Raw genomic sequence first — 25,967 nt, 5'->3', positions numbered from 1 at the left:
GTGCAGTAAAAAGTTGAAATCACCAGTAATATTATACTTTTAAAGTACACTTGCATCAGCAATAGAGAAAAACTGATACCGCTAGCACCTTTAGTGGACATTTTAGCTTTGATTTGTACTTGGAGTGAACTGGTTATGCAGAAATATTTGGAGAGATCTTCCTAGAGAAGAAAAGTGACATTAGCATCTTTTTCCAAGGAGAAACCTCTAAGATGAAGAAAACTCAGTTTGTTCTTTATTTTATCATTACTGTCTCATTTCATCCTATTTGTGATTTTTCTTCACTATGAGACATTTATTCATGATTGAAGCTGAATCTGACGACAGTGTTGGATAGTCATGGTGCATTCTGCTGTCAGTTTTTGTACTGTACACATAAGTCTGCAGGAATGGTTCATTTCCTTAAAAAAGGTGAAAGTGATGAAGTAATTATACGGTGACGCCTCTGGAAACCCATAAATTACTACCAGTGACAACCCCAAGAGTGAAAATTAAAACTGAGAGCCCCAGAAAAGCCCGACCTACATTTCATCGTTCATAATCTGCAGATTTTTTCATTTCCACCTGGCGGTTAGCCACGGCGAGGATTTTGCAGCTGTCAGAAGCAATTTGATCCACAACAGAAGCTAGAAAAAACACGGATGTCGATTCAAATCCTGTATGGACTCTCAATTGAGTGATGAGCAATACAACAATACAAAGCTTCCTTAAAAACCCATCTTAGGTTTGACCCGAGAAGTGATGCATCAGACAACATAGAGAGTCTGGACATGTCCAGAATAAAGACGCCTACAGAGTCTATAACACAATTTCCTCATACTGGGTATTGCTCGGATTCAGATATTACTTTATTCTCAAACAGTTTTTTGAAGCATTTCAAAGATTTTTTTATTTAAATGGGGATTGGTATCAGTATTTAGGTGTGTATGACATTTTTTTAGATAAACATAATTGGAATTATATTAAATAAGAACCTGGCTCTTAAATATGCATTTTATTTTATTTTATTTGTAATGCGCTTTTCTTAAACCCATAACAATACAAGATAAACAAACATTAATAACAAAATAAAAGAAGTTAATTAAAAGCTTAAATCTTAAATAGATGAGACTAAGCTAAGATTTTACTGGAATGCCAGAGAATAGTGCATTAGAATGATCTAACCTGCATGTAATGAAGGCATGTATGAGCCTTTCAGCATGAACAAAAGAAAGAAAAGGTCAAAGTACAGCATTGTTCTTAAAATGACAGAATTAGATTTTTGAGATGTTTAAAATGTTTAAAAGGATCAAGAATAACACAAAGATTATGCATCTGTTAAGTGGGAATATTTGAAAAAATACCAGCTGCCAAATTAAATTTTCGAACATTGTTTCGCATCCAGTCTTCGGATCTAAAATATTTTTCAGAATTGCTGATAGTGATGTAAATTAGGGTTTCAGTTGTAAAGCATTGATACCCATGTCCATAGTCCCTGATAATCCAAAGTGGAAGCTTATATATGCTGAAAAGTATCGGCCCTAACACTGAGCCCTGGGGAACTCCTTAAAAAAGAGGCACAAAACTTCCAACTATGTAATGCTGTTGTCATTAAATGGCATCACATCTGGAATGGCTTGAGGAAGAGTAAATTATTTTTGGTCTTTACCAGTTTTCAGTTTTCAATGTCATACTAGTACCATTACAACTAAAGTACTTGTAGTTAAATTGGTAGAACATTGCATTAGATGTGCAAAGGTCTGGGGTTTGATGTACAGAAAACATTAATAAAATGTCCTATACTGTACATGTTTTTGGATTTGGATCTACTGAATGCATGAATGTAAATCATCATTTGTGCCAAATAAAAAAAATACATATATATTTATATATATATATATAATGAATAATAATTAAGAATTGACATTAGGAGAAATCACAAAAATCTGCAACGTTTGTTCAAATTTTAAACTAAATGTATATTGCCATGTAAAAATGAAGAGGCACATTATGTATTAGCAGTGACTTCTTTTTCGAGGGCGCATGATGCGACGCTCGTCACAACATGTATTTAGCCCATGTGTGTGCTTCAGTGTTGCAAAGGTTAAAAACAACTAAATTCCTTGTGTAAGAAAAAAACATATATTAGATTTAACTCTTTCCCCGCCATTGATGAGTTTTAAAAGAAAACGCTTCTCTGCCAATGACAATTTTTTTTCGGCAATCCGTATTTCCGCTATTATCCACCAGGTGGTGCTCTTACCGGCATTATAAAAACCGGGAGTATCCCCTTAGGGCAAACAATTCAAACTCTGCGTATGTTTTGATCATCGCTCTGAATCTGATCTCTATTAAAATACTTCACAACGCAATTATCTCAGCTTTTGCTAATTTTATTTTTTGCACAATTTATATCACCATATTTGAGAGGTGAAAATAGAGAAACAAATGAAGGTAGGATGAAACGTGTTTTTTTGTTTGAAAGCAGCGGTTCTGTTCTTTCATTTGATTTTTTTATGTTTATATATTTAAAAAAGAACATTTTCTGGAAGGCATTTAACTTTAGTAAAACTTATAAAAAAGCTGGCGCTGGTTGGCAACTTTTTATTTAAAAACGCTGGCGGGGAAAGAATTAAAATGTACCTAATATTTGGGCAGTATTCACAAATGATAAAAATATAGTCAGTTTTGATTCTGAAGCTAAAATATTACCAGAGTCCAAAATGACTCATACAAGATTAATAGAAATCCTACATATTTATAACACGAGCGAGTGGATATTCACTGGCTTGAAAGAATTGGTGTCATGTGTATTTACGGTGTAAAAGATTAACATATTCAAAACTCTGATTCATAGGTTTTAAAACCATTTATTGGGTGAAAAAGGACATTCAGCGTTTTTCCATGCTGAACAACATATCCATTGATTTCAAATCAACCCATTTCTACATCTTTTATTTTCCTTGCTCTCATCATTTCATGTTGTGTTCTTACATTAGGAGTTAAAACTTTGAAAACCCCAGAAAGCACAATTGGTGCTTAGAAAAGGCCATTCATTTTTGGACAAACATTACATTCTGAATCATTTTATAAATAAGATTTTTCATAATGTTGCCTTCAAGTCACTTTAAAAAAGTTTGTACTTTAAAATCAAGATAATATAATAATTTTGGCCAGAATGAAAATAACATGTTTTAAAATTCTACCAAACCTTCATATTTCCTAACACAGAAATAAGCATTTAAGTGCCAGTAAAGAGCATATAACTTTAAAAAAACATTAAAAACATATTAATACTTTTTAACGTAACTTAACAAGTATTAAAAAACAATTTGCTCTATAAATACAGACACACTCACTGCTATTTGTGACAATGCAGTGGTACAGTAGATACTGCCTGCTCATCCCGTATATATTATCATCCTGACATGACTTGAAAGCAACACAAAACATAAAAATAGATTTTTTATCCCACCATTTTTGACACAAAATAGCAGTACATTACATTCAGATAAAGAATAGCCCGTGTACAAGCATGTCAACGAGGGAACGCACTAATGCATGATCAGTATCTACTATGTAAGAACGCTGCACCTCAATAAATTTAACACAGACTTTCATCTTTGTGTACAAGCTGAAATGAAAACATCCATGTAACACAGTAAGACACGGTGAAAACGACAAGCCCACTGGTGCAGCTAGACGTGAAACACAGAAACGATGAGGACCACATTTACATAAAGTGTCCCATATATTGCACTGCTCTAAATAAACACAATCCTACCATGTAAATAAGTCATATAAGTAGATCAAACACAAATCAAATCAGTAAAGCGCACGGATGAATCTCATTAAAACATGTATAGGTCACATTTCAACCCCAATGATAAAACGAATATTCATTTAAAAAATGCAGTAGTGAAGTACTACACCATGATATTTACGGTAACAAATTAGCCCAAAAAACAGGATCCATTTTTATGCCAATTCTAGTGAGTGTCTTATTTCTTGCTTTGATACATGTTTGTGTTTTGTGAGATTCAGCCACATGCATTATTAGATTTTAGAGATCAGATCAATTGTACATCCTGTCATCATGCTCTCAATGAGAGCCCACACTGTCAACCTCATTAGTGCCCATCAATATTTCTGTTTCATCTCCTTAAAAAAGAGTCTCAGTGCATTGTGCAAGGGTCTAAAAGGCTTACTGGAAAACCCACGACACACATACACGTGTATATATATATTAAAACATTATTTAAAAACATTCCCTGTCGATTTCTCACAGTTCATTTCATAGCGTCATGCGCTTGTCAAAATCTTTTGTAGTATAAACTATTAATAATCTAATATTAAATCAAGCATGGCTTCTGACGAGCTTCATAAGGTGAAAACCTTCAGCTAAAGACCTTCCTGTAGTCCATCCAGCTCCTGAGGACTTCTGGGAGCTGTAGTCCAACATTTGGTTACTTTGCGTTTAGCATTTTGGATAGCAGATTTACAAAATGTCTCCTCCACTAATCTCCTGTGACAAACACACCTCAGTCTGAATGTGAAGTGTTACAGCACATTCATCCAGTATGTGTTTTATAAAGCTCAGTCTTCAAACTTTCATGATAAGTGGTTTCAAATGCATCACCCCATCTAAGATATGACAAAAGCTCAATGTTACGACTACAGCGAGACAGAAAAAATCCATCTTTACTGTAGTGCTTAAAAATAGCCACGAGTTTGTAGAAGTTTTTGAAGGACGCTACACAGAGAAAAGCATATTTAATATCAACAAGACAGTTTTGTGTCAGCCAATACTAGATTCTGACCTTGAATGTGCACACAGATTTTTTTATTTTTTCCAAATACATTTCAAACATTTTATTGTCCAGGCTGACAGCGAAAAAAAAGCAGAATAAAGGATGCAATAATCCATGTCAAATCAGAGTGGCTTTGTCTCTCTGTAAGTTTCCCAGCGTGATATTGGGACATGGTTTCAATGAGCGCGCTTGCTTATAAATCTACAGAAGTGTTTTTAGGAATCAAAGAGACGATCTTCACAAATCTCCAGTGCTGATTTTGTGGCACCGCCAAATACCTCCACGTTGCCGTCAACCCATGGCACTACGTTGCCGGGCATGTAGGTGGAGCAGTTGGCCATAGCGGAGATGTCTATAGGACGCAGGACTCGGTCCCACATGTTGAAGTGGCTTAACTCTCCTACGAAAGCCTGCGTGGCATCGAATCTCCCACCTACGATGTCCTGATGGGAAACAATAACAGCATGTAAGTCAACAAACCATTGTAAGTCTGCATAGCAGCTAAACCTGCCTGTTTAATATATGGGTGCAAGTGAGAAATCCAAATAAGCCTACAGTATGTTAAGCTGCAAGAAAAGCAGACGGTCCATTTGCAGCTTTTGTATTTATTTAGCTGAATTTTCATTCTGTTTATATAATAATTAGGGCCGGGACTTTAACGCGTTAATTAAGATTAATTAATTACACAAAAAATAACGCGTTAAACTTTTTTAACACATTTTAATCGCACTTATTTTTGCACCGCGGAACATTTCTCATTGGATGAGATTCGGCGGACCGATTATACTGGAGCACTAACTAGCGTTCATGACTTCAGACAACAACAAACCACAGTGAACATGAACGAAGAAGCTGATGAGATCGCTTCGGTTGGTCCCGTGGATGGGAATTTTTTTTTATAAAAGACGAACGGATGGAAGCGTCGATAAGAGCATGGTTGTGTGTAAGCTATGCAACAAGGAATTCACATATCACCGCAGCACATCGAGCCTCAAGTGTCATCTCAATGCAAAACATATAGCAGCTAGCGTGGACGTTAGCCCGACTCCGGGTACAACGACTTGGTTGAAGAAAAATAAACAATATTTTGTTGTTTAAGCTTATGTATTCAGTCATTATTCATGCTATACTAAAAATCCATGTGAAAAAATAACTTCTCATTGTTCTCAGGTCAAATATTTATATGTGATTAAAATGTGATTAATTTCGATTCATTAATTACAAAGCCTCTAATTAATTAGATTACATTTTTTAATCGAGTCCCGGCCCTAATAATAATATCATTACATCTAATGGCGTGACACACCAAACACGAATTCAAAGATTTGCGCAAATAGATTACATACAAAGTCAATGCAAAGACTCAAACTTGCACGCAATTGCTGCGAAAAAACGCACTATTTGCTTAATATTTTTGTCTTGTTTTCAGTAAAAATATCTAAAGCAAAATGACCCAAGAAAATAAGTCTAGTTTTTAGACCAAAAATATTTTATTTAAGTGATTTTGTGCATAAAACAAGCACAAAAAATCTGCAAATGGGGTAAGCAAATTTTTCTTGAATTTTTCTTAAATTTAATGTTTAAGAAAAACTTTTTTTGCTTACCCCATTGGCAGATTTTTTTGCTTGTTTTATGCACAAAATCACTTAAATAAAATATTTTTGGTCTAAAAACTAGACTTATTTTCTTAGGTCGTTTTGCTCATCAAGAAAAAGCATCTTAATTTAAGAATTTTTAGATATTTTTACTGAAAACAAGACAAAAATACTAAGAAAATTTTTCTTGAAAATCAATTTTTGCAGTGTAATCTAGAGCGAGGAACGCAATCCTTCGTGTTTGGTATGTCCGCCAATGATTCACGGGTTGATCAAAAATGAATGGGTGCCTGCGGTCATCCCCAGTAACCGTGGTTACAAGTCATCCAAAAATATTTGTAATAATATTCGAGTCGCGGTTGACTAGTTTAAAATAAAGATGCTAATGAACTATTGTAAACAATTACTACTTTTAATAATGCGGGCCAGGAAGCGGGTCGGGAATTTTTTTTTTTTGCGGCCGAGTTGCGTGTGGGTTAGTTGAAAAAGTTAGTTGGGTGCGGGTTGTTTATACACTGACCCGCGCATCACTGATGTCCGCAGCATAAATCTGCTTAGCTGGCTATGTGTCAACCAAGCTCCACAGACTAATAGACAGCTCACATATATCACAGTCTGATATACTGGAATATATTAAAGTGACACTTTGTTTTTCAAGACTCATGTGATGGTACATAGACTTAAAATGGGTTGAATGACATGTCTAACGTAGCCTGACGGGTACTGTATCACTTTTACTCGTACTTTTAAACTTGGGGTTTCAGGTAGTAACCCGAGCACAAAAAGAATGACAAAATTCGACTGCATTACGGCATACGTCACTTCCTCAAATCCAGACGTGAGAGCACAACGATTTATTTTCCTGATGTTTTTGTCATGGCCGAAGCAACAACTAAGAAAACGAAACCTAAGGTTTTGTCGGAGGACACCAGAAAGAGAAAAGGGGAGAGTGACAGAATAAAAAGAAGGACGAGGATTAATATTGGGCCGGCGTTCGCTCACTGGCATGAACTAAAAAAGGAGGACGGGTTCCTGACTGATGCTGTTTTGGCCATCATGCTTTTGGAGTAGTAAGTAATGTTATATTGCCTGCATATAGAAGTCCTGTCTGGTGCCCGAATACTAATTATTTTTTTCTGAACGTGAATTTTGCTGGAGGCTACTTGGAGAGTTTAGAGAGATACTTCTATCACGTGACTCTGTGGCATCGTAGTAGTGTCACGGACCTACGACATGGGTGACCCGGGTTTGATTCCTCTTTAAGGCAATGTTTTTTTATATAAACTTTAACCAAGCGACCACCGTTACAACTGGCTTGTAAATGTAAGCTACGCGATCTTTTGGCGTTTAAAAAAAATAAAACCATTAATTTCATATTCATTTGACATGCTGGAAGGCAAACCGCGGACTTTGTGACCTAAAGAGTTGTCTTCTTTTCCTTTGCGACAGTGCTGCGGCGCTTGTGGCCTCTAGGGGAGCTAGACGTGAAAAATACATGTCTAGCACCCCCTAGTGACCAAGTGTGCCTTTAAGGCGTTAAGGTCACCGATTTTCATGCACTATTAATCATTTTAAATACAGTATCTGATACAAGTGACCGGTAGTGTCTCTGCTATCTGTGTCATATATATCGTCTCTCAGCAATCATTAGGTCCCTGAGCTCTCATCGCCTGCATCCTGGCATGCTGAGAGGTGACGTCTTCTTCTAATCATCGCGTGTGAAGACTTATTATTATCATTGCATGTCTTCCTCACGAGAGATTTACTGCGGCTTTATGCTCTCTCTCTCTCTCTCTCTCTTGTGCACTTACCTGTTCTTGTCCCAGTATAATGACTCCTCCAGGTTTAATTGGGTGCCACGGGGCCAAGTTCTCTCCGGTCCCTAGTCGCTCTCCATCCTGATAGGCCTCCCAGAAGCCATCTCTGGTTGTCCAGGTGATGCAGATGTGATGCCAGCGCCCATCACTCACGGAGAGAGGTAACTGAGCTACCTGTGACAGAAATGTCAAAATCACTGGATGTTATTGGTGCGGAAACCGATCCTAAAAGTTGTGGATTTCAAATTTAATCCAAAAATGCAGTAATCAGTTATTGAGCGCAGAGCCGTGCCGGTTTCCTGCAGACATGATTCTCAAATGTCTCATGTACTCACCGGAAGAATCTATCAAACAATAAAGCTGTAACTTGATTTGCTGACGAGAATGTAAACTGTGCCTATGCTAAAATTAATCATGATGTTTGTGGGTGATTTTAGCAGATTTGCAGTTGCTTGGGTGTTCATTGGAGTGGCTAAAGGTGTTGTGGCAGGTTGCCCAGCAAGTAGTAGCCATCATTTCACCGTCTAGGTTAAATGAATATACTGTAGTCTGACTATGAGTAACCCACTTCTAGCCAAAATAACTTGTCTGATATTACATCATGTAAGGTGTTTGGTTTAATTTATTTATTTATTTTTGGGCTTTGCTAAATTCTCACTGGCAGCCCAAATCTTGTTTTAGCCTAGATGTCTGGGCTGTGTTTGGACGGCTATTAAACATCTTTACATCTTATTCAGGCTGTAAGGGATGGACGTCCATAGCGTGTGCTTTAAACCTATTGTTTTGTATCAGGATGCTGGTCATTCGGACATCAAAACACAGAAAATACATAATTTGACAAATTTTCACAGGACAAAGAACCTCAGAAATTATGGATTGTTAAAATGAAAAGGGACATATGACCTAATTTTGAGATAAGAGCAGTGCAATGTGTACATAATATCTGTTTTGTTATTAGCCTGTTGGCTAATCATTAATTTCTAATAAGCATGCTTACTTTTCTTTATAACACTAATTTCCCATAAGTACATATCTCCAATTCCTACAGATTGCGAAAAGTGCAAGGAATGAATCTGTTAAAAACTTTTCTACGGTAAGTTTTTTTTAAAGCACACTGACTGGAATCAACAGAAGCAGGATTCATTATTAACTAAATAACATTTGTACACAACTTCATTGGGGGTTCATATGGGGTTTTTCCTCTAACAATACTTGCACATCAAACTATCAAATAAATTGCTTGTTATCAATTCAATCACAGGTTAATACGGCAATGTTCTTGTCTTAAAAAGGATACAGTAACAAAAAAAATACATGGGACATACTCTTACTGGAGATGTATACTTAAAGGCGGAGTCAAAAATGTTTGAAAGCCAATGTTGATATTTGAAATCACCTAAACAAACACGCCCCTACCCCAATAGAATCTGGACCTTCTGTTGATAGACCCGCCCCACACATACGCAACCCGGCAAGGATGTCGGTTAGAAGACACGTTCCTTACTGCTGATTGGCTGTAAGTGTGTTTTGGTAGTCGGCCCGTCTCCTTTTCCAAAGCGTTTTTCAAACATTGTGTACTCCGCCTTTAAGCCTGGGATACACTGCACGATTATTGGTTGTCCCTGACGAAAGATTGGCATCGTGAAACAATTGTCATGATTTCTGTGATCGTGGCTCTTCATCGGTGGTCCTATGTTGTACAATGGGAGAGGTTCAAAGATGTTTTCCCGGTCTTTCGTCCAAAGATAGCCTATGATAGTTTTCTGACAGTGTCAGAAATTCGGCATGATCACCGCACAGTGTGTTTGCTGCTACGACCTGCGCGCCGGTATTTGTTTACCACGAGCGCATGCTGGTGACGTTGCGCTTACGTGTGATGCATGCCTGTCGTACCCGAGTTTAAACGATCCATGTCGCACAGTGTGATAAGGTAATGATCTTAAGCCCGGGACACACTGCACGATTATTGGCTGTCCCAGACGAAAGATTGGCATTGTGAAACAATCGTCGCGATTTCTGTGATCGTGGCTCTTCGTTGGTGGTCCTGTGTCGTGCAGTGATAGGGGTTCGGGGACGGCCGTTTTCCCGGTCTTGCGTCCAGGGATGGCCTGCGATGGTTTTCTGACAGTGTCAGAGGTTCGGCATGATCACCGCACAGTGTGTTTGCACTACGACCTGCGTGCCGGTATTTGTGTACCACGAGCGCATGCTGGTGACATTGCGCAACGTGTGACGCTGCCGCCAAAGCTTCCGTGTCATCATCGTACAGTCTACATGCCTCTCGTGCCCGAGTTTGGGCGATACATCGCGCACAGTGTGGTGGGGTAATGATCTTGTAGGAGGGCAGGGGTCCTGCAGTGTATTCCGGGCTTTAGTTGTTTTCATAAAATATTGTATTGTTGCACTTTATTGGTGTTTTAAGAAAAGTAAACATGCTTACAACATGAGAAATTAGCGATTAGCAACAGGCTAATATCCAAAACAGATATGTACACAATACGCTGCTCTTATCTCAGATTAGATCATATGTCCCTTCTAATTGTAATAATCCATGTTTTCTGGGGTTTGTCCTGTGGAAATATGTAAAACGATGTATTTTCTGTGTTTTGATGGCTAAAATGACCAGCATCCAAAATTGCTTGCTGGGTGCCCACCCCAAGGTCTATATGAAATTTAGCTTATAGAAATAGAAAGTCTATAATACCTCTTGGTCTGATTTATTGTATCGTGAAAACCTTTAATCACTTCCCATATAGCAACAAATATAGAGAGTATGCATTGACGTCACTTTTCCATGTGACCACGCAGGAACTCGCCCCCGTCGAGTGGCAAACGTTGAACAAAACGTCTGGTTTTCATAGCGGATGCTGCGAAAATGCCAGTAAAACTGACTATTATCAGCTTAATTTGAATTTAGTTGGACTTGATAGCAGAGTTGGACAATACTTAGTTACATTAGTTACATTTTCCAAGCATCTGTGCTTTATTAGGGCGTTTGTATTGGGAAAAGTTTACTTCACTACAGTCTAAAGCATATAATCATACTGTGTATTATTTAATATTGCATATTAAAATTTATTTAATACCTTATTACATTAAAATTGTGTACTTTTACTTGAGTAAAGTAAATATTAAATATAAAACAAAAACTTGTATTTATGAAATGTAATAGAGTAAAAATCATGATAATATGCTTTGGAATGTATGTTTTCCAAAGAAAACACGGATAAAATACAAATAATTGAAAAAATACTTTTAAGTAGAAAGTAAAACTTTGCTTGATAGTGACCCTAGCAACTTATCAACCCACCTGTGTTATGTGGACGTTAGCATGAACGATCTATTTATTTCTCCTTTCGTTGTTTTTTGGCAGTCTGTAAAACGATAGCTCCGAATTCTTGTTAATCTGTTAGTAAAGTCTATCGCACAACAGCTTTTTCCCATTTAGATGTGTTTTCCCTGTGTTTCCGACGATTTCATACTGTACTCAAATGCTGCTGCTCTGTCTTTTGCCACTCAGTGGGCGTAACCGCAGGCACTTTCGCAGAAGGTGACATCACGCGCATACCCTCTATATCCAAAGATATATTTTAAACATAAATATATTTTAAAGCATAAACACATATCATCCATATAAGGAAATATATTCATGTCCCACTGAAAGAACTTACGAACATATGACCCGTGCTGGCAAAATGAGTTGCAATGTGCACCGTCTCATTCTGAGCTAGAGGCAAAAGAAAGTATAAATGTTGAAAAGGTTTACGTAAAAATAAGTACATTAACTCATTCACCGCCATTGACGAGTTATCTCGTCAATAATGAGTTAATATTTAACTAATAAATATGCCTTTCTGGACGAATTTCAAAGTGAAAGTGTAATACCCAAACCGAATTTATCAAAAACGGAAGTTAAAAAGATTTAATGGTTATTTTAACTGCCTTTATGTTTGATAGTCATTCTGAGTCTGATCTCTAACATAAACTCCTTTACAAAAACGCAATTTTTTAAGCTTTTTGCTCAAAATGTTGTATTTTTGAAGAGAAATATCCATATTTCAGTGGTTAAATTAAGTGGAAAAAGTAAATATATAATGAGACTTTTTTGCCCCATTTTGTTTGTTTGTTTATTTGTTTATTGTTTGTTTGAAAGCAGAGGGTGTGTTCTTTAATTTGATATAATTTGTATGTTTATATATTTATAGAAGATAATTTTTCCTGCAAGGAATTTTGTGAAACTTTTGTTAAAATCACAAAAATGCCGGTGGGCAACTTTTCTCAAAAAGGCTGGCGGTGAATGAGTTAAGTAATCCCAATGCTCTAAATAGTCATTAAAAAATCTAAAATGATCTTTATTTGTATGTTTTATAAAGAGGTGTTCCGTCCTAAATATTTAACCTATTCAAAGATGCGTGTCCATCCACTTGCGTCTGAAATTTTGGTTTCGGTTTCAAAACACGATAACATAATCATAAACATATTTTGACAAAAATGTTAAAAACGGAGTTATCTTGTTTTGAAACCAACTCTTCATATATTAAGAGAGATAAAGTTCGGTACCTGATTGATGTTTAAAGAGTTATTAAGAGTGATAAGACATGAAAACGATCTTCCTCTCGGTGACTGACACATCTGAGGCATAAGGCGACCCCAATTTACACATATACACCAAATTACTTTTTTTTTAAATATCTGTTGAGAAGAATTCACGCGATATAATCTGTTATGTCTAAGGGTATCAATGCGGTATTTTGTTTTTAAACCTTAGAAATCTTTAACTCGATTTTTTCTATCAACTTCAAACAGGTGTAGATTCCAACAAATCATACATCGTTTTGAAGTTGTAGACTCAATTTGCCAGCACAGGTCACAAATATTGATATATGTAGATTAAAACGAAATATATTTCCAAATTAAAAATATATTCAATTGAGCATTACTTTCTACAAAAATTTACTTAAACAAATCACATATTCATCTTCAACAAGCCTAATGATTATAAGTATCATTCATGTCTGTAGCACAAACGAAGAATCACGGAAGTTTATGGTGTGACGTTTAATAGGCTTGCATTTCTAAGTGTAACCATTTAAACAAGCCCTGAAGTATGAACAGTAGTTCGAATAATAGTTAGGAAGTCTTAATAATTCATGGTAACATGAACTCCATTCAGTTTAAAATTGTATCTCTACGTGCTTTAAAAATAATTTATATGTTTAATCCCAAAGCCAGACTTGTCTTGCAGACGGCACACATTGAGTTTGACAACTGCAGCACTCTGAGCACAGACCTGTAATGCACTTAACTGGAGGAGTTTGCAGAAAGTATAAAAACACAACATTCAGACAGGAGCTCGACAGGTAATCGCATTCACCAGGGCAGCATCTCTTTCGCTTGTGCCTCCCGGTTTGACGTACACACGCGTGTACGCGCGCACACACCGTACATGTATAATGCATGCTGTGCTGGGCTGTAAGGCAAGATGCCGCTCTCAATAAGCGAGATGCCAAACTGACAGATTCTGAGTGAGGTATCAGGAGAATATCAGGCCAGCAGAGCTTATTCATTTACTCCCATCCCTCATTGCCTCCTGTCCTCTCTCAAGACCCTCGGGTAACATTCAACAAAAGCGAGAGAGGCCGATACCTTGTGGTCTCCTCTGCCAAGATTCATAGATAAGGAGTGTACGGTTACTGAGAAGTACTACCCTGATTTACTGAGAAACTAACTTTCCCCAGTGAAAAGCAGCTCAGTTTCTATTCAATGACTAGTTTCGATTCCAACGTGGTAAAAATCCAAACTGTATGTTCATTTAGCCTACTTATTTCTGGCTGTTATGGAAAATAATATATTTATGAGCAGTGTTTTTACAAGAAAATAGCCAATAGCCCATCTGATTCATTACCATTGAAGTAACTAGTGACTAGTGTGTTAAATATAACCCCAAAATATAAATCAATGGTTATTTTTGACACAACAATGGGTTAAGACGTGATGTTAACAATTAAGGTTCTGAAATCACTTCAGTTCTGCAGCGGACCAAAAAAAAGAACTGGGTCCTCTTTTGAGTCCACTATATCGTGAACACAAAAAAGACTGCTGTCACATTCGGCTAGTGCCTTTTCTAGTTCACTCGGTTTGGTCATTTTAAAATGTGAAAACACACTTAAATACTTTAAGTAATAACTGTAATGTTAATAGTTATTTTAAACTTGTCTAATGCTGGATTTACACCAAACGCGGTAGAGGCATCAAAAACACGCTATTTGCACGTAGTTGGACGCTTGAACGTTTTGAGTTTACTCGCTTCATTCGTGTGTGAAATTCTAGACAGAGACATTCACGTGGAAATGTATGTCCTGGGAGGGGCTTCTGCCACCCCGCTCGCTTCCTGTAATCACGTCACTACTAGAGCAAGCTCCTGATTGGTTAACGCTGTGCGATTTGCAGCCAAAGTTCAGATTTTTCAACTCGCGCTTTTCCTGTTTCAACGCTAAATTCGCGTCATTCGCGCATCAATTCACGTCATGCGCACAAATTAGAACTGCGCAAATTCGCGTCTACCGGGCCGCACTAAACGCCTCATTTGCGCCGGGATACCTCCAGACGCGCGAAAAACTCATCTTTTAATTGACTTAACACTGAAATCACTCGCACTTGACGCCTATAACGCGGCTGGTGTGAACGCACCATGAGAAATCATCTAAACTTTATATACACACGTAAGTAAGATCTTCAGTTATGTCTTAACAATGAGGAAAAGTAAAGAAGCATTCATCTTAGTTAGATACTTTATCCCAGTGGGAAACTTTACAGATCAATGGAAGATCGACTGGAAGATAATATTCCTGAAGTAAGTCATTTATTTTCATTTATATTTGCTGTCATGTAATTTTTTATTACATGACACGCGGGTAAGTTACTAGCGTCCGCGTATGTGTTGTTTTCAAACGAGGACGCATTACTCACGTGGCGTGTATTTCTCTTCAGGTCATGCAGTAGACACGGTATTACATGCGCTATTATGTTATCTTGATAGTAAGGGTGCACTACAGGATATTTTAGGTGTGTGTTGTAATATGATTCCATATATTGCACTGTTGTTTACACGTGACGCGATGCCAGTCAGTTTATACACGTTTACAGAAACACACGCATTAAAACATTAACGTTACTAAAAACAGAAGCTTACCAATCAGTCGATGAGCATCTGAAAACAGCTTTTTATATAACTAAGCACTGCAAATGTTCACCAAGTGCTGTGAGAAAAGGCTATAAATATCCACCTTCATCATCCTCACACGCAAACCTACTGGCCGGGTCTCCTTCATTATGTGTGCAGAAATGACGGAATGACGCAAACACGTGCTCGGATTTCCCGCGGAAATCCACCAGTACCACTGGAATTAAAACCATTATTACAAGCTTACGTTTTGAATCAAGCTAAGGCAAGCAGATAGTTTTGAACACTGGCAGGTTATGTATTTTCTCAAAAATGTTTTTTTTAAAGATATTTTTAAACCCAAATAAGTGCCGGACTGCAGCTTTAAGTAAATTAGGTTTGGTTCATTTAAAATTAACTATATCTGAAAACGCCCCTAAATACTTTAAGTAGTAACTGTAATGTTAATAGTTATTTTAAACCTGTCTAATGCTGGATTCACACTAAACACAGTAGACGCGTCAAAAATGCGCTAGTCGCACGTAGTTGGATGCTTGAACATTTTGAGTTTACTCACTTCATTTGCGCGTGAAATTCTAGTCATCCGAGACATTCACGCGGAAATTCGTGTCATGGGAGGGGCTTCTGCTACTCCGCTCGCTTCCTGTAATCACGTCACTACTAGAGCAAGCTCCTGATTGGTTAACGCGGTGCGATTTGCCGCCAAAGTTCAGATTTTTCAACCCGTGGCACCGCTAAATTCGCGCATCAATTCACGTCATGCGCGCAAACTAGACGCGCAAATGAGGGGGCTTCGCATCTACTGGGCCGGGCTAAATGCCTCTTTGCGCCGCGAGACTTCCAGATGCACGTTAACGCGTCTTTACATTGACTTAACACTGAAATCACTTGCGCTTGATGCCTATACCGCGGCTGGTGTGAACGCAGCATAAGAAATCATCTAAAATTAACCCTACCTTTTTCAAACTAAAGTGTCCCCAGTGAATTTCTGCCATTTTATCCCCAAGTGTCCATAGTAGGGCTGTCACAATTGTGAAATTTGGCTGATGGTTAATTGCTTAATAAATTATGACGATTATTTGCCTGTTTTAGGGCTTTGCTGGTGATGACGATTAATTGTCTGTTTTATTGCATTGACATTTAATTCTCATACACTTTGTTTGTTCATGAAATAATTTTCACACATTATTGTGATTATTTAAATAAAATATTTTTCAAGGTTTACCTAGCAGTGCATATTAATACACATAACACATATTTAAAAGTAATTATTTAATGATAATAGTTCATACTGCTTATCCAAGTTTTGACGCATTTCTTTAAATTCTATTTTTCCACAGTATTGCATGGTTTTGCAATGTATCGCATTACACTGTCAGTTAAGGAATGCCATCTAATATTGTCCTCACGATGAGGTCAAACAATCGCAATGAGATGATTATTTAATCATTGTGACAGCCTTAGTCCATAGTTTATTTTATTAAAAATATATTTAGTAAACGTCCACATGTCAGAAAGTTAAATTAAATAATCTAGGTTTTAAATAGCCAATCTCAAGAACTCCACATTTTTACCTGATTTATCTTTATGTTATGTTTCACATATTTTACCTGACGCTTTAAAAAGCGAACTGGGTGTTGAAGAATATACCATATGTTTAAAATGTAGTTGTATAGTGAAAAGTAGAAAAGTCCCATGGCTGATAAGCTAAATTACTTTTATCATGTCCCTATGTGGTTGCTAAGGTGTTCTGAGTGGTTGCTAGGATGTGATTACTGGCCCAAGTCAGAGAAGCCCACCCTTAAATCTCCAAGGCTTCATTTCACCACACACACACATTGGAGTTGGTTTTCAATTATAGCAAGAAATGAAATCTGATCTATTTGTTCAAACACTGTTTCAACGTCCGATATATCTCTCTATCAGTTACCATAGTAATGATGTAAGCATTCAGCATTAAAAGGCAACATGCTGTAAAGACACACTAGAAACATAGTATTTTTCCATCATGACATCTTGCCGTGTTGCTTATGAGTTGTACAAGAGGCATGCACAGACAGACAAAGACTAAATTACTCATTCATTCACTAAATAATGACTGCCACATAGTTAAAAATACTCATACTGTATATCTAACTACACCGGGATGTGGCTTGGATCAGGTTTGTAAACAAAAATGAGTCAGATACACAAAAATTGATTTTTTTCTGCCTATCTGAACTACGACTACGCTCCTGTATTATTATCTGCCTGATTACTTTGAAAATATTGAGGTACAGTGTTTCATGCACAGTTAAAACAAATATTAGAGATGCTTGCCTTAAGCAAGAACCACAAACTAGGTAGCATGACCCAACCATTCATCCACCGAATGTTAAAAAACAAGTAGAGTTGAGAATTTTGTTTTGATTTTAAAGTCCTGCGGCATTGAGGCTGTGTTTCACAAATCAGTCTGATCTTTATCCTTCGCAAACAAGGTTGCTTCATAAATAACTTACCTTATCATTGACAAGAAGCTCGATTGGGTTGTTTCCCCACTCGATCAGCACGATCTCGTTGGCCTGCCCTGGGACGCCGTAGGAAAACGGTGTTCCGATTCCAGGACTGGCGCTGGACTTGAGCCACATACAAACGGTGAAGGCGTACATCTCCGGCAGACTCTTCTTTATGCGGCCATACAAGTAGTTGGTACGCAAGGGCAAAGACACCTTAAAATCCTCTGGTGATTTAAATGCGCTGTTACCTTTGAATAGAATTAAGAGAGAAGCTTGAGTTGAAGGACAAGCGCTGACCTAAAATGATGTTAGTTTAATTTCATCGAATTGAATTTGTGCAAAGCCTTTACTTTCAATTAACGGAATGAGAGACACGCAAGCTGTTTTTGTTCTGATATGAAATGACATGCCATGGCTCTGTAAGGTGAAATGATGATGTGGTGACATGCGTAGCTTGCGCTGGCCCAAATTCTGAATACAGTGGGATGTGTGTGTCCATCCGATGCTAACAGATGGGCCGGTTTAAATCCCACATCCAAAAAGGCCAAAGGGAGAATGGAAAGTAAACAAATGACTGTAAATAGCAAGTTCATTTACATGCAGCCATTTTCTCATCAGCTAAAAAGGCCAACATAGCCGGCAGTGTTCGGTTCCACTTTCATAAAAAATCCCCATCATTTACTCAGCCCCATGTCATCTAAGATGTTTATGTCTTTCTGTGTTCAGTCAGGAAGAAATTAAGTTTTTTTGAGTAAAGCATTCCAAGATTTTTCTCAATTTAATAGACTTTATTGGACCTCAACAGTTTACAGTTTCAATGCAGCTTCAAAGGGCTCCAAACGATCCCAACCGAGGCACAGCAGTCTTATCTAGTGAAACGATCAATATTTAGGGCAAGAAATTTTTTAGGACTTTTAAACCACAACTTATTGTCTTGCACTAGCCATGTGATGCGTCAGCTTCGCCTTATGTATTACGTAATCATGTTGAAAGGTCATGTGTTGAAAATGATGAAAACCACGTATGTCCATTTTGCCGATTTTGAGATTTTTTGATGGATTGAATGTCCAGGTTCATTTCCGCATACAGTATCCTTCACATACCTAAATGGCCAATGAAAAGTTGTGAAATCATGTCATCTGATTTTCACATATTTCCATTTGGTGTCAAAGCTGTCAATCACGCCGCATAACTCCCACCCTGTGGAAACATCTCGCCGGTCTCGTGAAGTTTCATTGATGCTCAGCACTGGATAGCCGAATAAACATAGCCTGGTGAGACAATGACTTTCCTTCATTGAGGTAAACGTTTCCCCCTGACGCCAGACGTACGTCTAGGAGTGACAAAATTACGGTAGGACACTGCAAACAAAGTATCTGTCTAGCATTACCATGTCAGTGTATTGATTAATTGTCCCTACATAGTTTACCATGGCTAATTTTCGTAAGGGGTAGGCTATTTAATGAACTGAGCGTATTCATCTGTCAATATAAAACGCGACTTGGCCATTCTAATTAATGATCGGAAGAATGCGTATCGACCACCGTTACTGTAAAATATGCACGTATGTCCATTTAAACTCAATTTTGGTCAAATTTGGATTATATCATGACACTGGCAAGAATATGGTTACATGTAAAGATGCCGTACCAAGTATGACAACGCCACATTCAACTGCTTTTGATATACAGTGTTTTTTTCACTTTCTGAAAAGTAACCGTTTTGGACATACGTGAGTTTCATCGAGCAGCGACGATATGCGAAATGCACATTTGCGGACCATTTTAAACAATAAACTGACACAAAGACATTAATTAGTATCATTTCACATACAACAACGTCTGAACGGTCCTCTTTCTCCACACTTTTAAACACTGGAGCATTAGTTTTGCATACGTCATAATATGTAAGGTCACGTTAGCACATCACACAGCTGGTGCAAGATGAGGAGTTGTATTTTAAAAGTACTTATTTTTTTATTTTCCTTGGTAAAAATGACAATTTCACTAGAAAAGACCCTTACGGCGCATTCACACAAGCATTAACGCTTAACGGAAGGCTTGTCTGAAGTGTGGCCAACAGCCAATCACAGTGGCCACTACACATGCTCCGGTCTTCCATAAACGTAATTGGCTGGCTCTGCCTAGGTTATTTGCATAAGGCGATCTGATTGGCTGATGCAGGCGTTGCCGCTTGAAAAGTTGAGAAATGTTCAACTTCTGCCGCGAGTAACGGCATTGACGTGGCGCCGACGGATCCACAATTCAGTTCGGCAACGCATGACGTCACCCATTAAAAGTGAATGGGAAGCGTCAACGCTTACGCCCCGTGTGAATGCGCCGTTATACCTCGGTTGGGATTGTTTAGAGCCCTTTGGAGCTGCGTTGAAACTCCAATAAAGTTGGCGGTCCAATAAAGTCCATTATGTTGAGAAAAATCCTGGAATGTTTTCCTAAAAAAACTTTCATTTCTTCTCAAAAGAACAAAGAAAGACATAAACATTTTGGCGGGTGAGTAAATTATTATATTTTTTTTGTGAAAGTGGAATAACCCTACAAGTCTTAAAAATAAAGGTGCTTCACAATGCCATAAAAGAACCATTTTTGGCTGAATGGTTCCACCAAGAACCTCTAACATCCGAAGATACAAAGATGAGAAATAAATAAACCTTTAAAGAACCTTTGACTGAACGGTTCCAAAATGGTTCTTCAATAGCATCCCTGTGAAAACGTTTAAGCACCTTTTTTAAAGAGTGTACATTTTCTGTACCACACTGGGCACCATCATGACTTTCATCCTAAAAAAATTGTGCTAAATAGCACTAAAAGCTCATAATCATAGGGGAACCATTTTTAGTGTTATATAGAAGAACCATACGATATAGCACCACTATAGCACCAGAAATGGTTCTATATAGCACAATAGGGTTCTATATAGGTTCTACACAGGTGCTACATTGATGTTATATGGCACTTAAAATGGTTCCCCTATGATTACGAGACAGGGAACCATAGAACTATTTAGCACCATTTGTTTTTAGAGTGTTGAAAACCATTATGACAAGATTTGATGAACCGTACTTTTCTCCAGCTCGTTGATCCTCTCCAGCAGCGAATTCAGGGTGTTTTCTGTGCGCTGGCGGTGAGCGGTGGTCTCGTTGTAAAGCTGGCTCTTTTCCTCCTCCAGTTCGGCCACTCGGGTCAACAGCTGGCTCTCCAGGTCACCCAGGCGACGTCTCAGCAGGTCTTTTAGATCGTTGGGAAACGGTCCGCCGGATGTGTTAGTACGCAGCTGCTGCTGCAGAACAAGAGGTGCTAAAACTTTAATCTGCCTTGACTTGGTAATACCTCATGCTGTTATAGTTAATACATCAGCCCAGGGATCCTCAACCCAGAGATTCGTGATGGAACTGCAAAGGGTTCGAAAGATATGTCAATGCTGAATTAATGCTGAATGCAGAGACTAGAAGGTATTGGTGGTTGCAGCTGACTTGTTACTGTGATTAGGTGGATTTTTGCAAGGTATTTATGCTTAATAGGAATGTTAATTTTTAATTATTAGGGGTTTTATAATGGTGATTTGTTTAGAGTTACCATAACCAGGTGGAGATTAGTGTTCATTTAACACTCCTGGGATCTTGTTTGAGCCTTTAAGTTGGATTTATCATGCTGATTGATTGTGTGTCTATTACTATAAAAAGGGGACAATGCAGCACTCAATATGGCTGCTTTGGCAAGATAAAATAATTCAAAAAGCCATCTGTTAAAAAAAAACAATTAATCGATATAGAGTGACAATTGTACAGCGGCGAGGCTCTATACAGAGTCAATTGAGGGGTTTACCAACCTGTGCATATTCAGTGTAGCTGAAACAACCTCGTTTCTTAGAGCAATTTAAGCTTAAAGGTGCAGTGTGTTGCTTTTAGAAGGATCTTTAGACAGAAATGCAATATAATCTACATAACTATATTATCAGTGGGGTATAAAGACCTTACATAATGAACTGTATTGTTTTTATTAGCTTAGAAATAGCCGTTTTTATCTACATACACTGCCGGTCTCCTTACTGTAAGTCACCGTTGTGTTTCTACAGTAGACGAAAACTGACAAACTTTTCTACAGAGCGAGTTTCATCCCTACGTGACAGCTACCGTAGCTTCTTATTGCATTTCGAAATTGAGGGTTGACTGCAAATTTGCAATCTCACTGCTAGATGCGCTTAAAAAAATCACACTGTACCTTTAAAAATAGAACATTTTGGTACTGCGTCCCCATACAAGTATACATCAAGTAGATAATCCCCTTTCAAGTATACAGGACTTTATAAATAACTGCCATGGGGAATTGCAATCATGGTCGCCTAGTGGCACAGCATCTCTAAACCGACTTTGCTGATACCTAGTCAGGACACACCTTACCCTGCCCAACCCTAACCATACCCACCCCCTTTTACAGGTACCACTAACTTTTAGAGTTCACGCCCCATTTTGAGATTTTCAGTTATATCTGCTCAAATTTTACTTTATCTATATTGAACCCATTCTCACCAAAAAGCGTACAAATGACACGCAGTGTGATTATCGTGCAATACATACGCCAAATTCCGCTTTTGCGTGCATATGATACGCCAGTCCTTCCCATTCACTTATATGGCAAATCGTTTCGTGCCGTTTTATTTATCATCATTTGTTTGCTGTTTTTTTCCCATTGTCGCTTGGGTTTAGGATGAGAACAACTTTTAAATGAAATGACATCCTAACCCAAACCCCATCTCTAACCCCAACTCCAAGCGACCATGGCTTAAATATAGACAAAAACATAGAGAAACCTGTAAATTAAATAACCTGCTTAAACAAATCTGAAATCTAACCCTTAACCCAAGCGAAAATGGTTTAAAAAAACAGAAAACAAATGAGAAAACAATAAATAAAATGTATATTATAGACTGAAATTTGGCCATTTAAAATCAGTCCATGTTATGAATTAATGGAGAGAGGGTGTATTGCTAGTATATCTGTTTTAAACTGAACATTTCATAAGACTTTTTTAAGATGTAAAATAAATCTTTGGTGTCCACAGAGTACATATGTAAAGTTTTAGCTCAAAATACCCCATAGATAATTTTTTAGCATATTCAAATTGCCACTTTGTAGGTGTTTGCAAAAATTTGCAGTTTTTGGGTGTGTCCTTTTAAATGCAAATGAGTTGATTTCTGCACTAAATGGCAGTGCTGTGGTTGGATAGTGCAGATTAAGGGGCGGTATTATTATAATACGATCCCCTTCTGACATCACAAAGTGAGCCAAATTTCAAAGACCAATATTTTTCACATTTTTGCAGAGAATGGTTTACCAAAACTAAGTTACTGGGTTGATCTTTTACGCATTTTCTAGGTTGATAGAAGCACTGGGGACCCAATTATAGCACTTAAACATGAAAAAAGTCAGATTTTCATGATATGTCTCCTTTAAATCTTCCGAGAGCTTTGTTTTACTTCATTTTCAGTTAAAGCATAAAATATAATTCATAAAATAAAATATGAATTCATTTATATTTTGCAATTTTGTATACATGGCATGTACTGGCTAGCTTAATGTAAATATCGACCAGCTTACTTGCTAAGGATACTGGCCATTGAAACCCAAATGCTCATTTTGGATGCATGCAACATTACAAGAGCCAGATTTAACACTGTCAATATTTAGAGAATTAAAATTGCACAAAACTTGTTCGTTTTTGCGTCAAGTGCATTTTTATCATATGGCAGGCGTAAATCAAGCACCACTAATAATCAACAGCAAATGTCACACATCATTAGAGCTTCATTTCCACATATACACCATTAGCAGCTCCTAAGTGGTACTCAGTTATGAATGATTATTTTCTCCATCATCTCACCTCCAGGTTCTCCAGTCGGTCTTTCAGGCTCTGCATGGTCTTGCCCAGCTGCTCTACGGTCTCGGCGGGGTCGCGCGGCAGGTCGCCCATCGTGTTTTTGCCAAAATCTTTCCTGCGCGCGTTGCCCCGCGACTTGTCATCAGCCTCGCAGCGCGCGAGTTTGGAGTTGAGCTCTTTGATGGTTCCCTGTTGACTGACGATAGTCTCCTTCTGCTGGAGGATGGTCTCGCGCAACTGAATAATGGTGCTCCGCAACTGTTCTTCCTGCGGGCTCGTGCTCTGGACCCTGTTGCTCGTGTCCGTCGGACAGCTAAGGTCGGTGCCGGCTGGCACTGGCGTGCACACGTAGCGGTTTCCTTTCGCGCCAGTCGCGCGAGCCACTTTTCCGCTCCCTGACGCGAATATAAGCAGCAGTGACAGGAGGTGTGCGAGCATATTTTTGGTTAATAAACGCATAAAACTTACGTACTATAAATAAGTAGTATAAATATATACAAAGAAATATTTAGTAATACATTCGAATATATAGTTTTGAAGAGAAAAATGTCCCTTTCCACTGTCGCATCACGCGTAGCTGCCCCTTGGTAAAAAGTTAAACTAAAAACCAAGCAGCAGTCCAAACGAAGAGATATACCGCCTTTAATTGGGTTGTAAATCCACAAGCCGTCAAATAACTAGTGTGAGCGCATTAACTATCAACTATATAAGGTATTTTTTTCTAATAAAACACTGTTGCAGTCCTCTTACAGACGCGTTTAATTCCTCGCCACTTTCATGAAAATTCACACCAAGTCGCAGACCAAATAAGAAGAGATAAGGTTTTGTAAATCCAGAGCTTTACACGTCGAGTATCCAGTGCGCGCGCTTCAACTCTCCTCACAGTCAGTCAGTGGTGCTGAACGGACAGCGGCGCTTTACGGGATTAATATAGGGCGCGCGCGTTTTTGCTCCGCTGGAGGAGCACGCGGATTGACTGAGCTCCAATTACGTCACTTACTCGCACATGATGCCAGTCACGATTATATACCATACAGACTGTTTTTTTTTCTTTTTTGCTTGCCGTCACTAAATGTCGCGTTAAATAAACCGATGCTGAGAAAGGGTCTTGCAGTAAACCATGTATCACATGCTTTAACTTGCCATGGGCTGAGTATGTGGATTAAAAAAGTATGCTTGAAAGAATTCAGTCGATACTGTGTCCCTGAAAAATAATTGGAGTCTTAAGGCCTTGGGTTCACGGTGTGTATACATTTTTAAAGATGAATGCCTGACAAAATGGGTTTATGGCAACAGGCTATAGATCAAAATTTTCCGTTTTTCAGCCCTACCATTAGATAAAACATTATAGTAATCTTTATGCAGGGCTTGTTTAGATCACACCTTGTTGATTGTGTTGCCACAGTCTTCACCCTGGCATCAGTGGCTGAGTTAGAGTAAATGGTTTGTTGTCTGGCAGTAATACAGAGCTGGGCGGCTTGGGTCACGGGTTTGGTGACAGATTCCATGTTCAGTCAGACACACACAGCGGGACGCTGACACTTCTCCTGCCTCCACCCAAACTGAAAAACACGGGTGACCTCTCATTCTCACTCTTTTCCTCGTTTTCTTTCCTTTCTGATCCGGGTGGCTGCAGTGCATTTAACAAAGCCAATTCTCAGAATGATGGAGGGTATTTTTGGCTGTGCAAACACTTATGGACTGGGTAATAATGCAACTAATTCAATAAATGTCCAGTGCTTTTCTACAACATCGTGCCGACAGTTCAGTGCAGATGTGAAATCACATTTAAAAAGTGAACATTATGGCATCATTTATGAACATGTATATGTTATCATTTCATATATCTTTCATGGGGAACGTATATTAAAATGTAATTGTTAATTGCAGAAAGTGTTCTCTCTTCTCCTGTAGCTGTCAAATCTTATTCAGGATTGCATGAGCTCGTATGAAAAATGCATTTGTTGGGTTTTGTCAGACCAGTGTGGTTCTCCTGTTGCCGTCTGGTATTGTTTGTGAACATGCTCATTCTGGGTTCATGTAATGTTTGAGCAATTTTACAAAATTCTCTGAAAAGCCCCTACAAACTGTGATATAATCTATATCATCAACTGTTACCAGAAGTAAATGTCCCTGCCAACTCCTTAGAAATGCAGCAGCCTCAGCTGCCTGGGTGGAGCAGAAAAACTAGGG

General features: G+C 38.2%; 1 protein-coding gene across 2 annotated transcripts; it reads right to left on the bottom strand.

Annotated features, from left to right (window-relative positions):
- Nucleotides 1–2,833: 2,833 nt before the first annotated feature.
- On the bottom strand, nt 2,834–24,714 carry nptx2a (neuronal pentraxin 2a). 2 transcript variants are annotated; one of them, XM_055184513.2, is made up of 5 exons: nt 23,778–24,714; nt 20,961–21,174; nt 17,884–18,128; nt 8,197–8,376; nt 2,834–5,233 (listed from the first exon to the last, which is right to left on the bottom strand). In XM_055184513.2, exons 1-5 carry the CDS (start codon nt 24,231–24,233, stop codon nt 5,006–5,008), a joined length of 1,323 nt encoding a protein of 440 aa, XP_055040488.1. In that variant the 5' UTR covers nt 24,234–24,714; the 3' UTR covers nt 2,834–5,005. The 2 variants fall into 2 exon arrangements, with proteins under 2 accessions (XP_055040488.1, XP_055040479.1); XM_055184504.2 differs by having other exon boundaries at nt 20,961–21,177; nt 23,778–24,713.
- Between the last annotated feature and the right edge of the window lie 1,253 nt (nt 24,715–25,967).

The sequence above is a fragment of the Misgurnus anguillicaudatus genome, chromosome 19 (assembly GCF_027580225.2).
Source record: "Misgurnus anguillicaudatus chromosome 19, ASM2758022v2, whole genome shotgun sequence".
Taxonomy (NCBI): Eukaryota; Metazoa; Chordata; class Actinopteri; order Cypriniformes; family Cobitidae; genus Misgurnus; species Misgurnus anguillicaudatus.
This window is presented reverse-complemented; position numbering and strand designations above follow the sequence as displayed.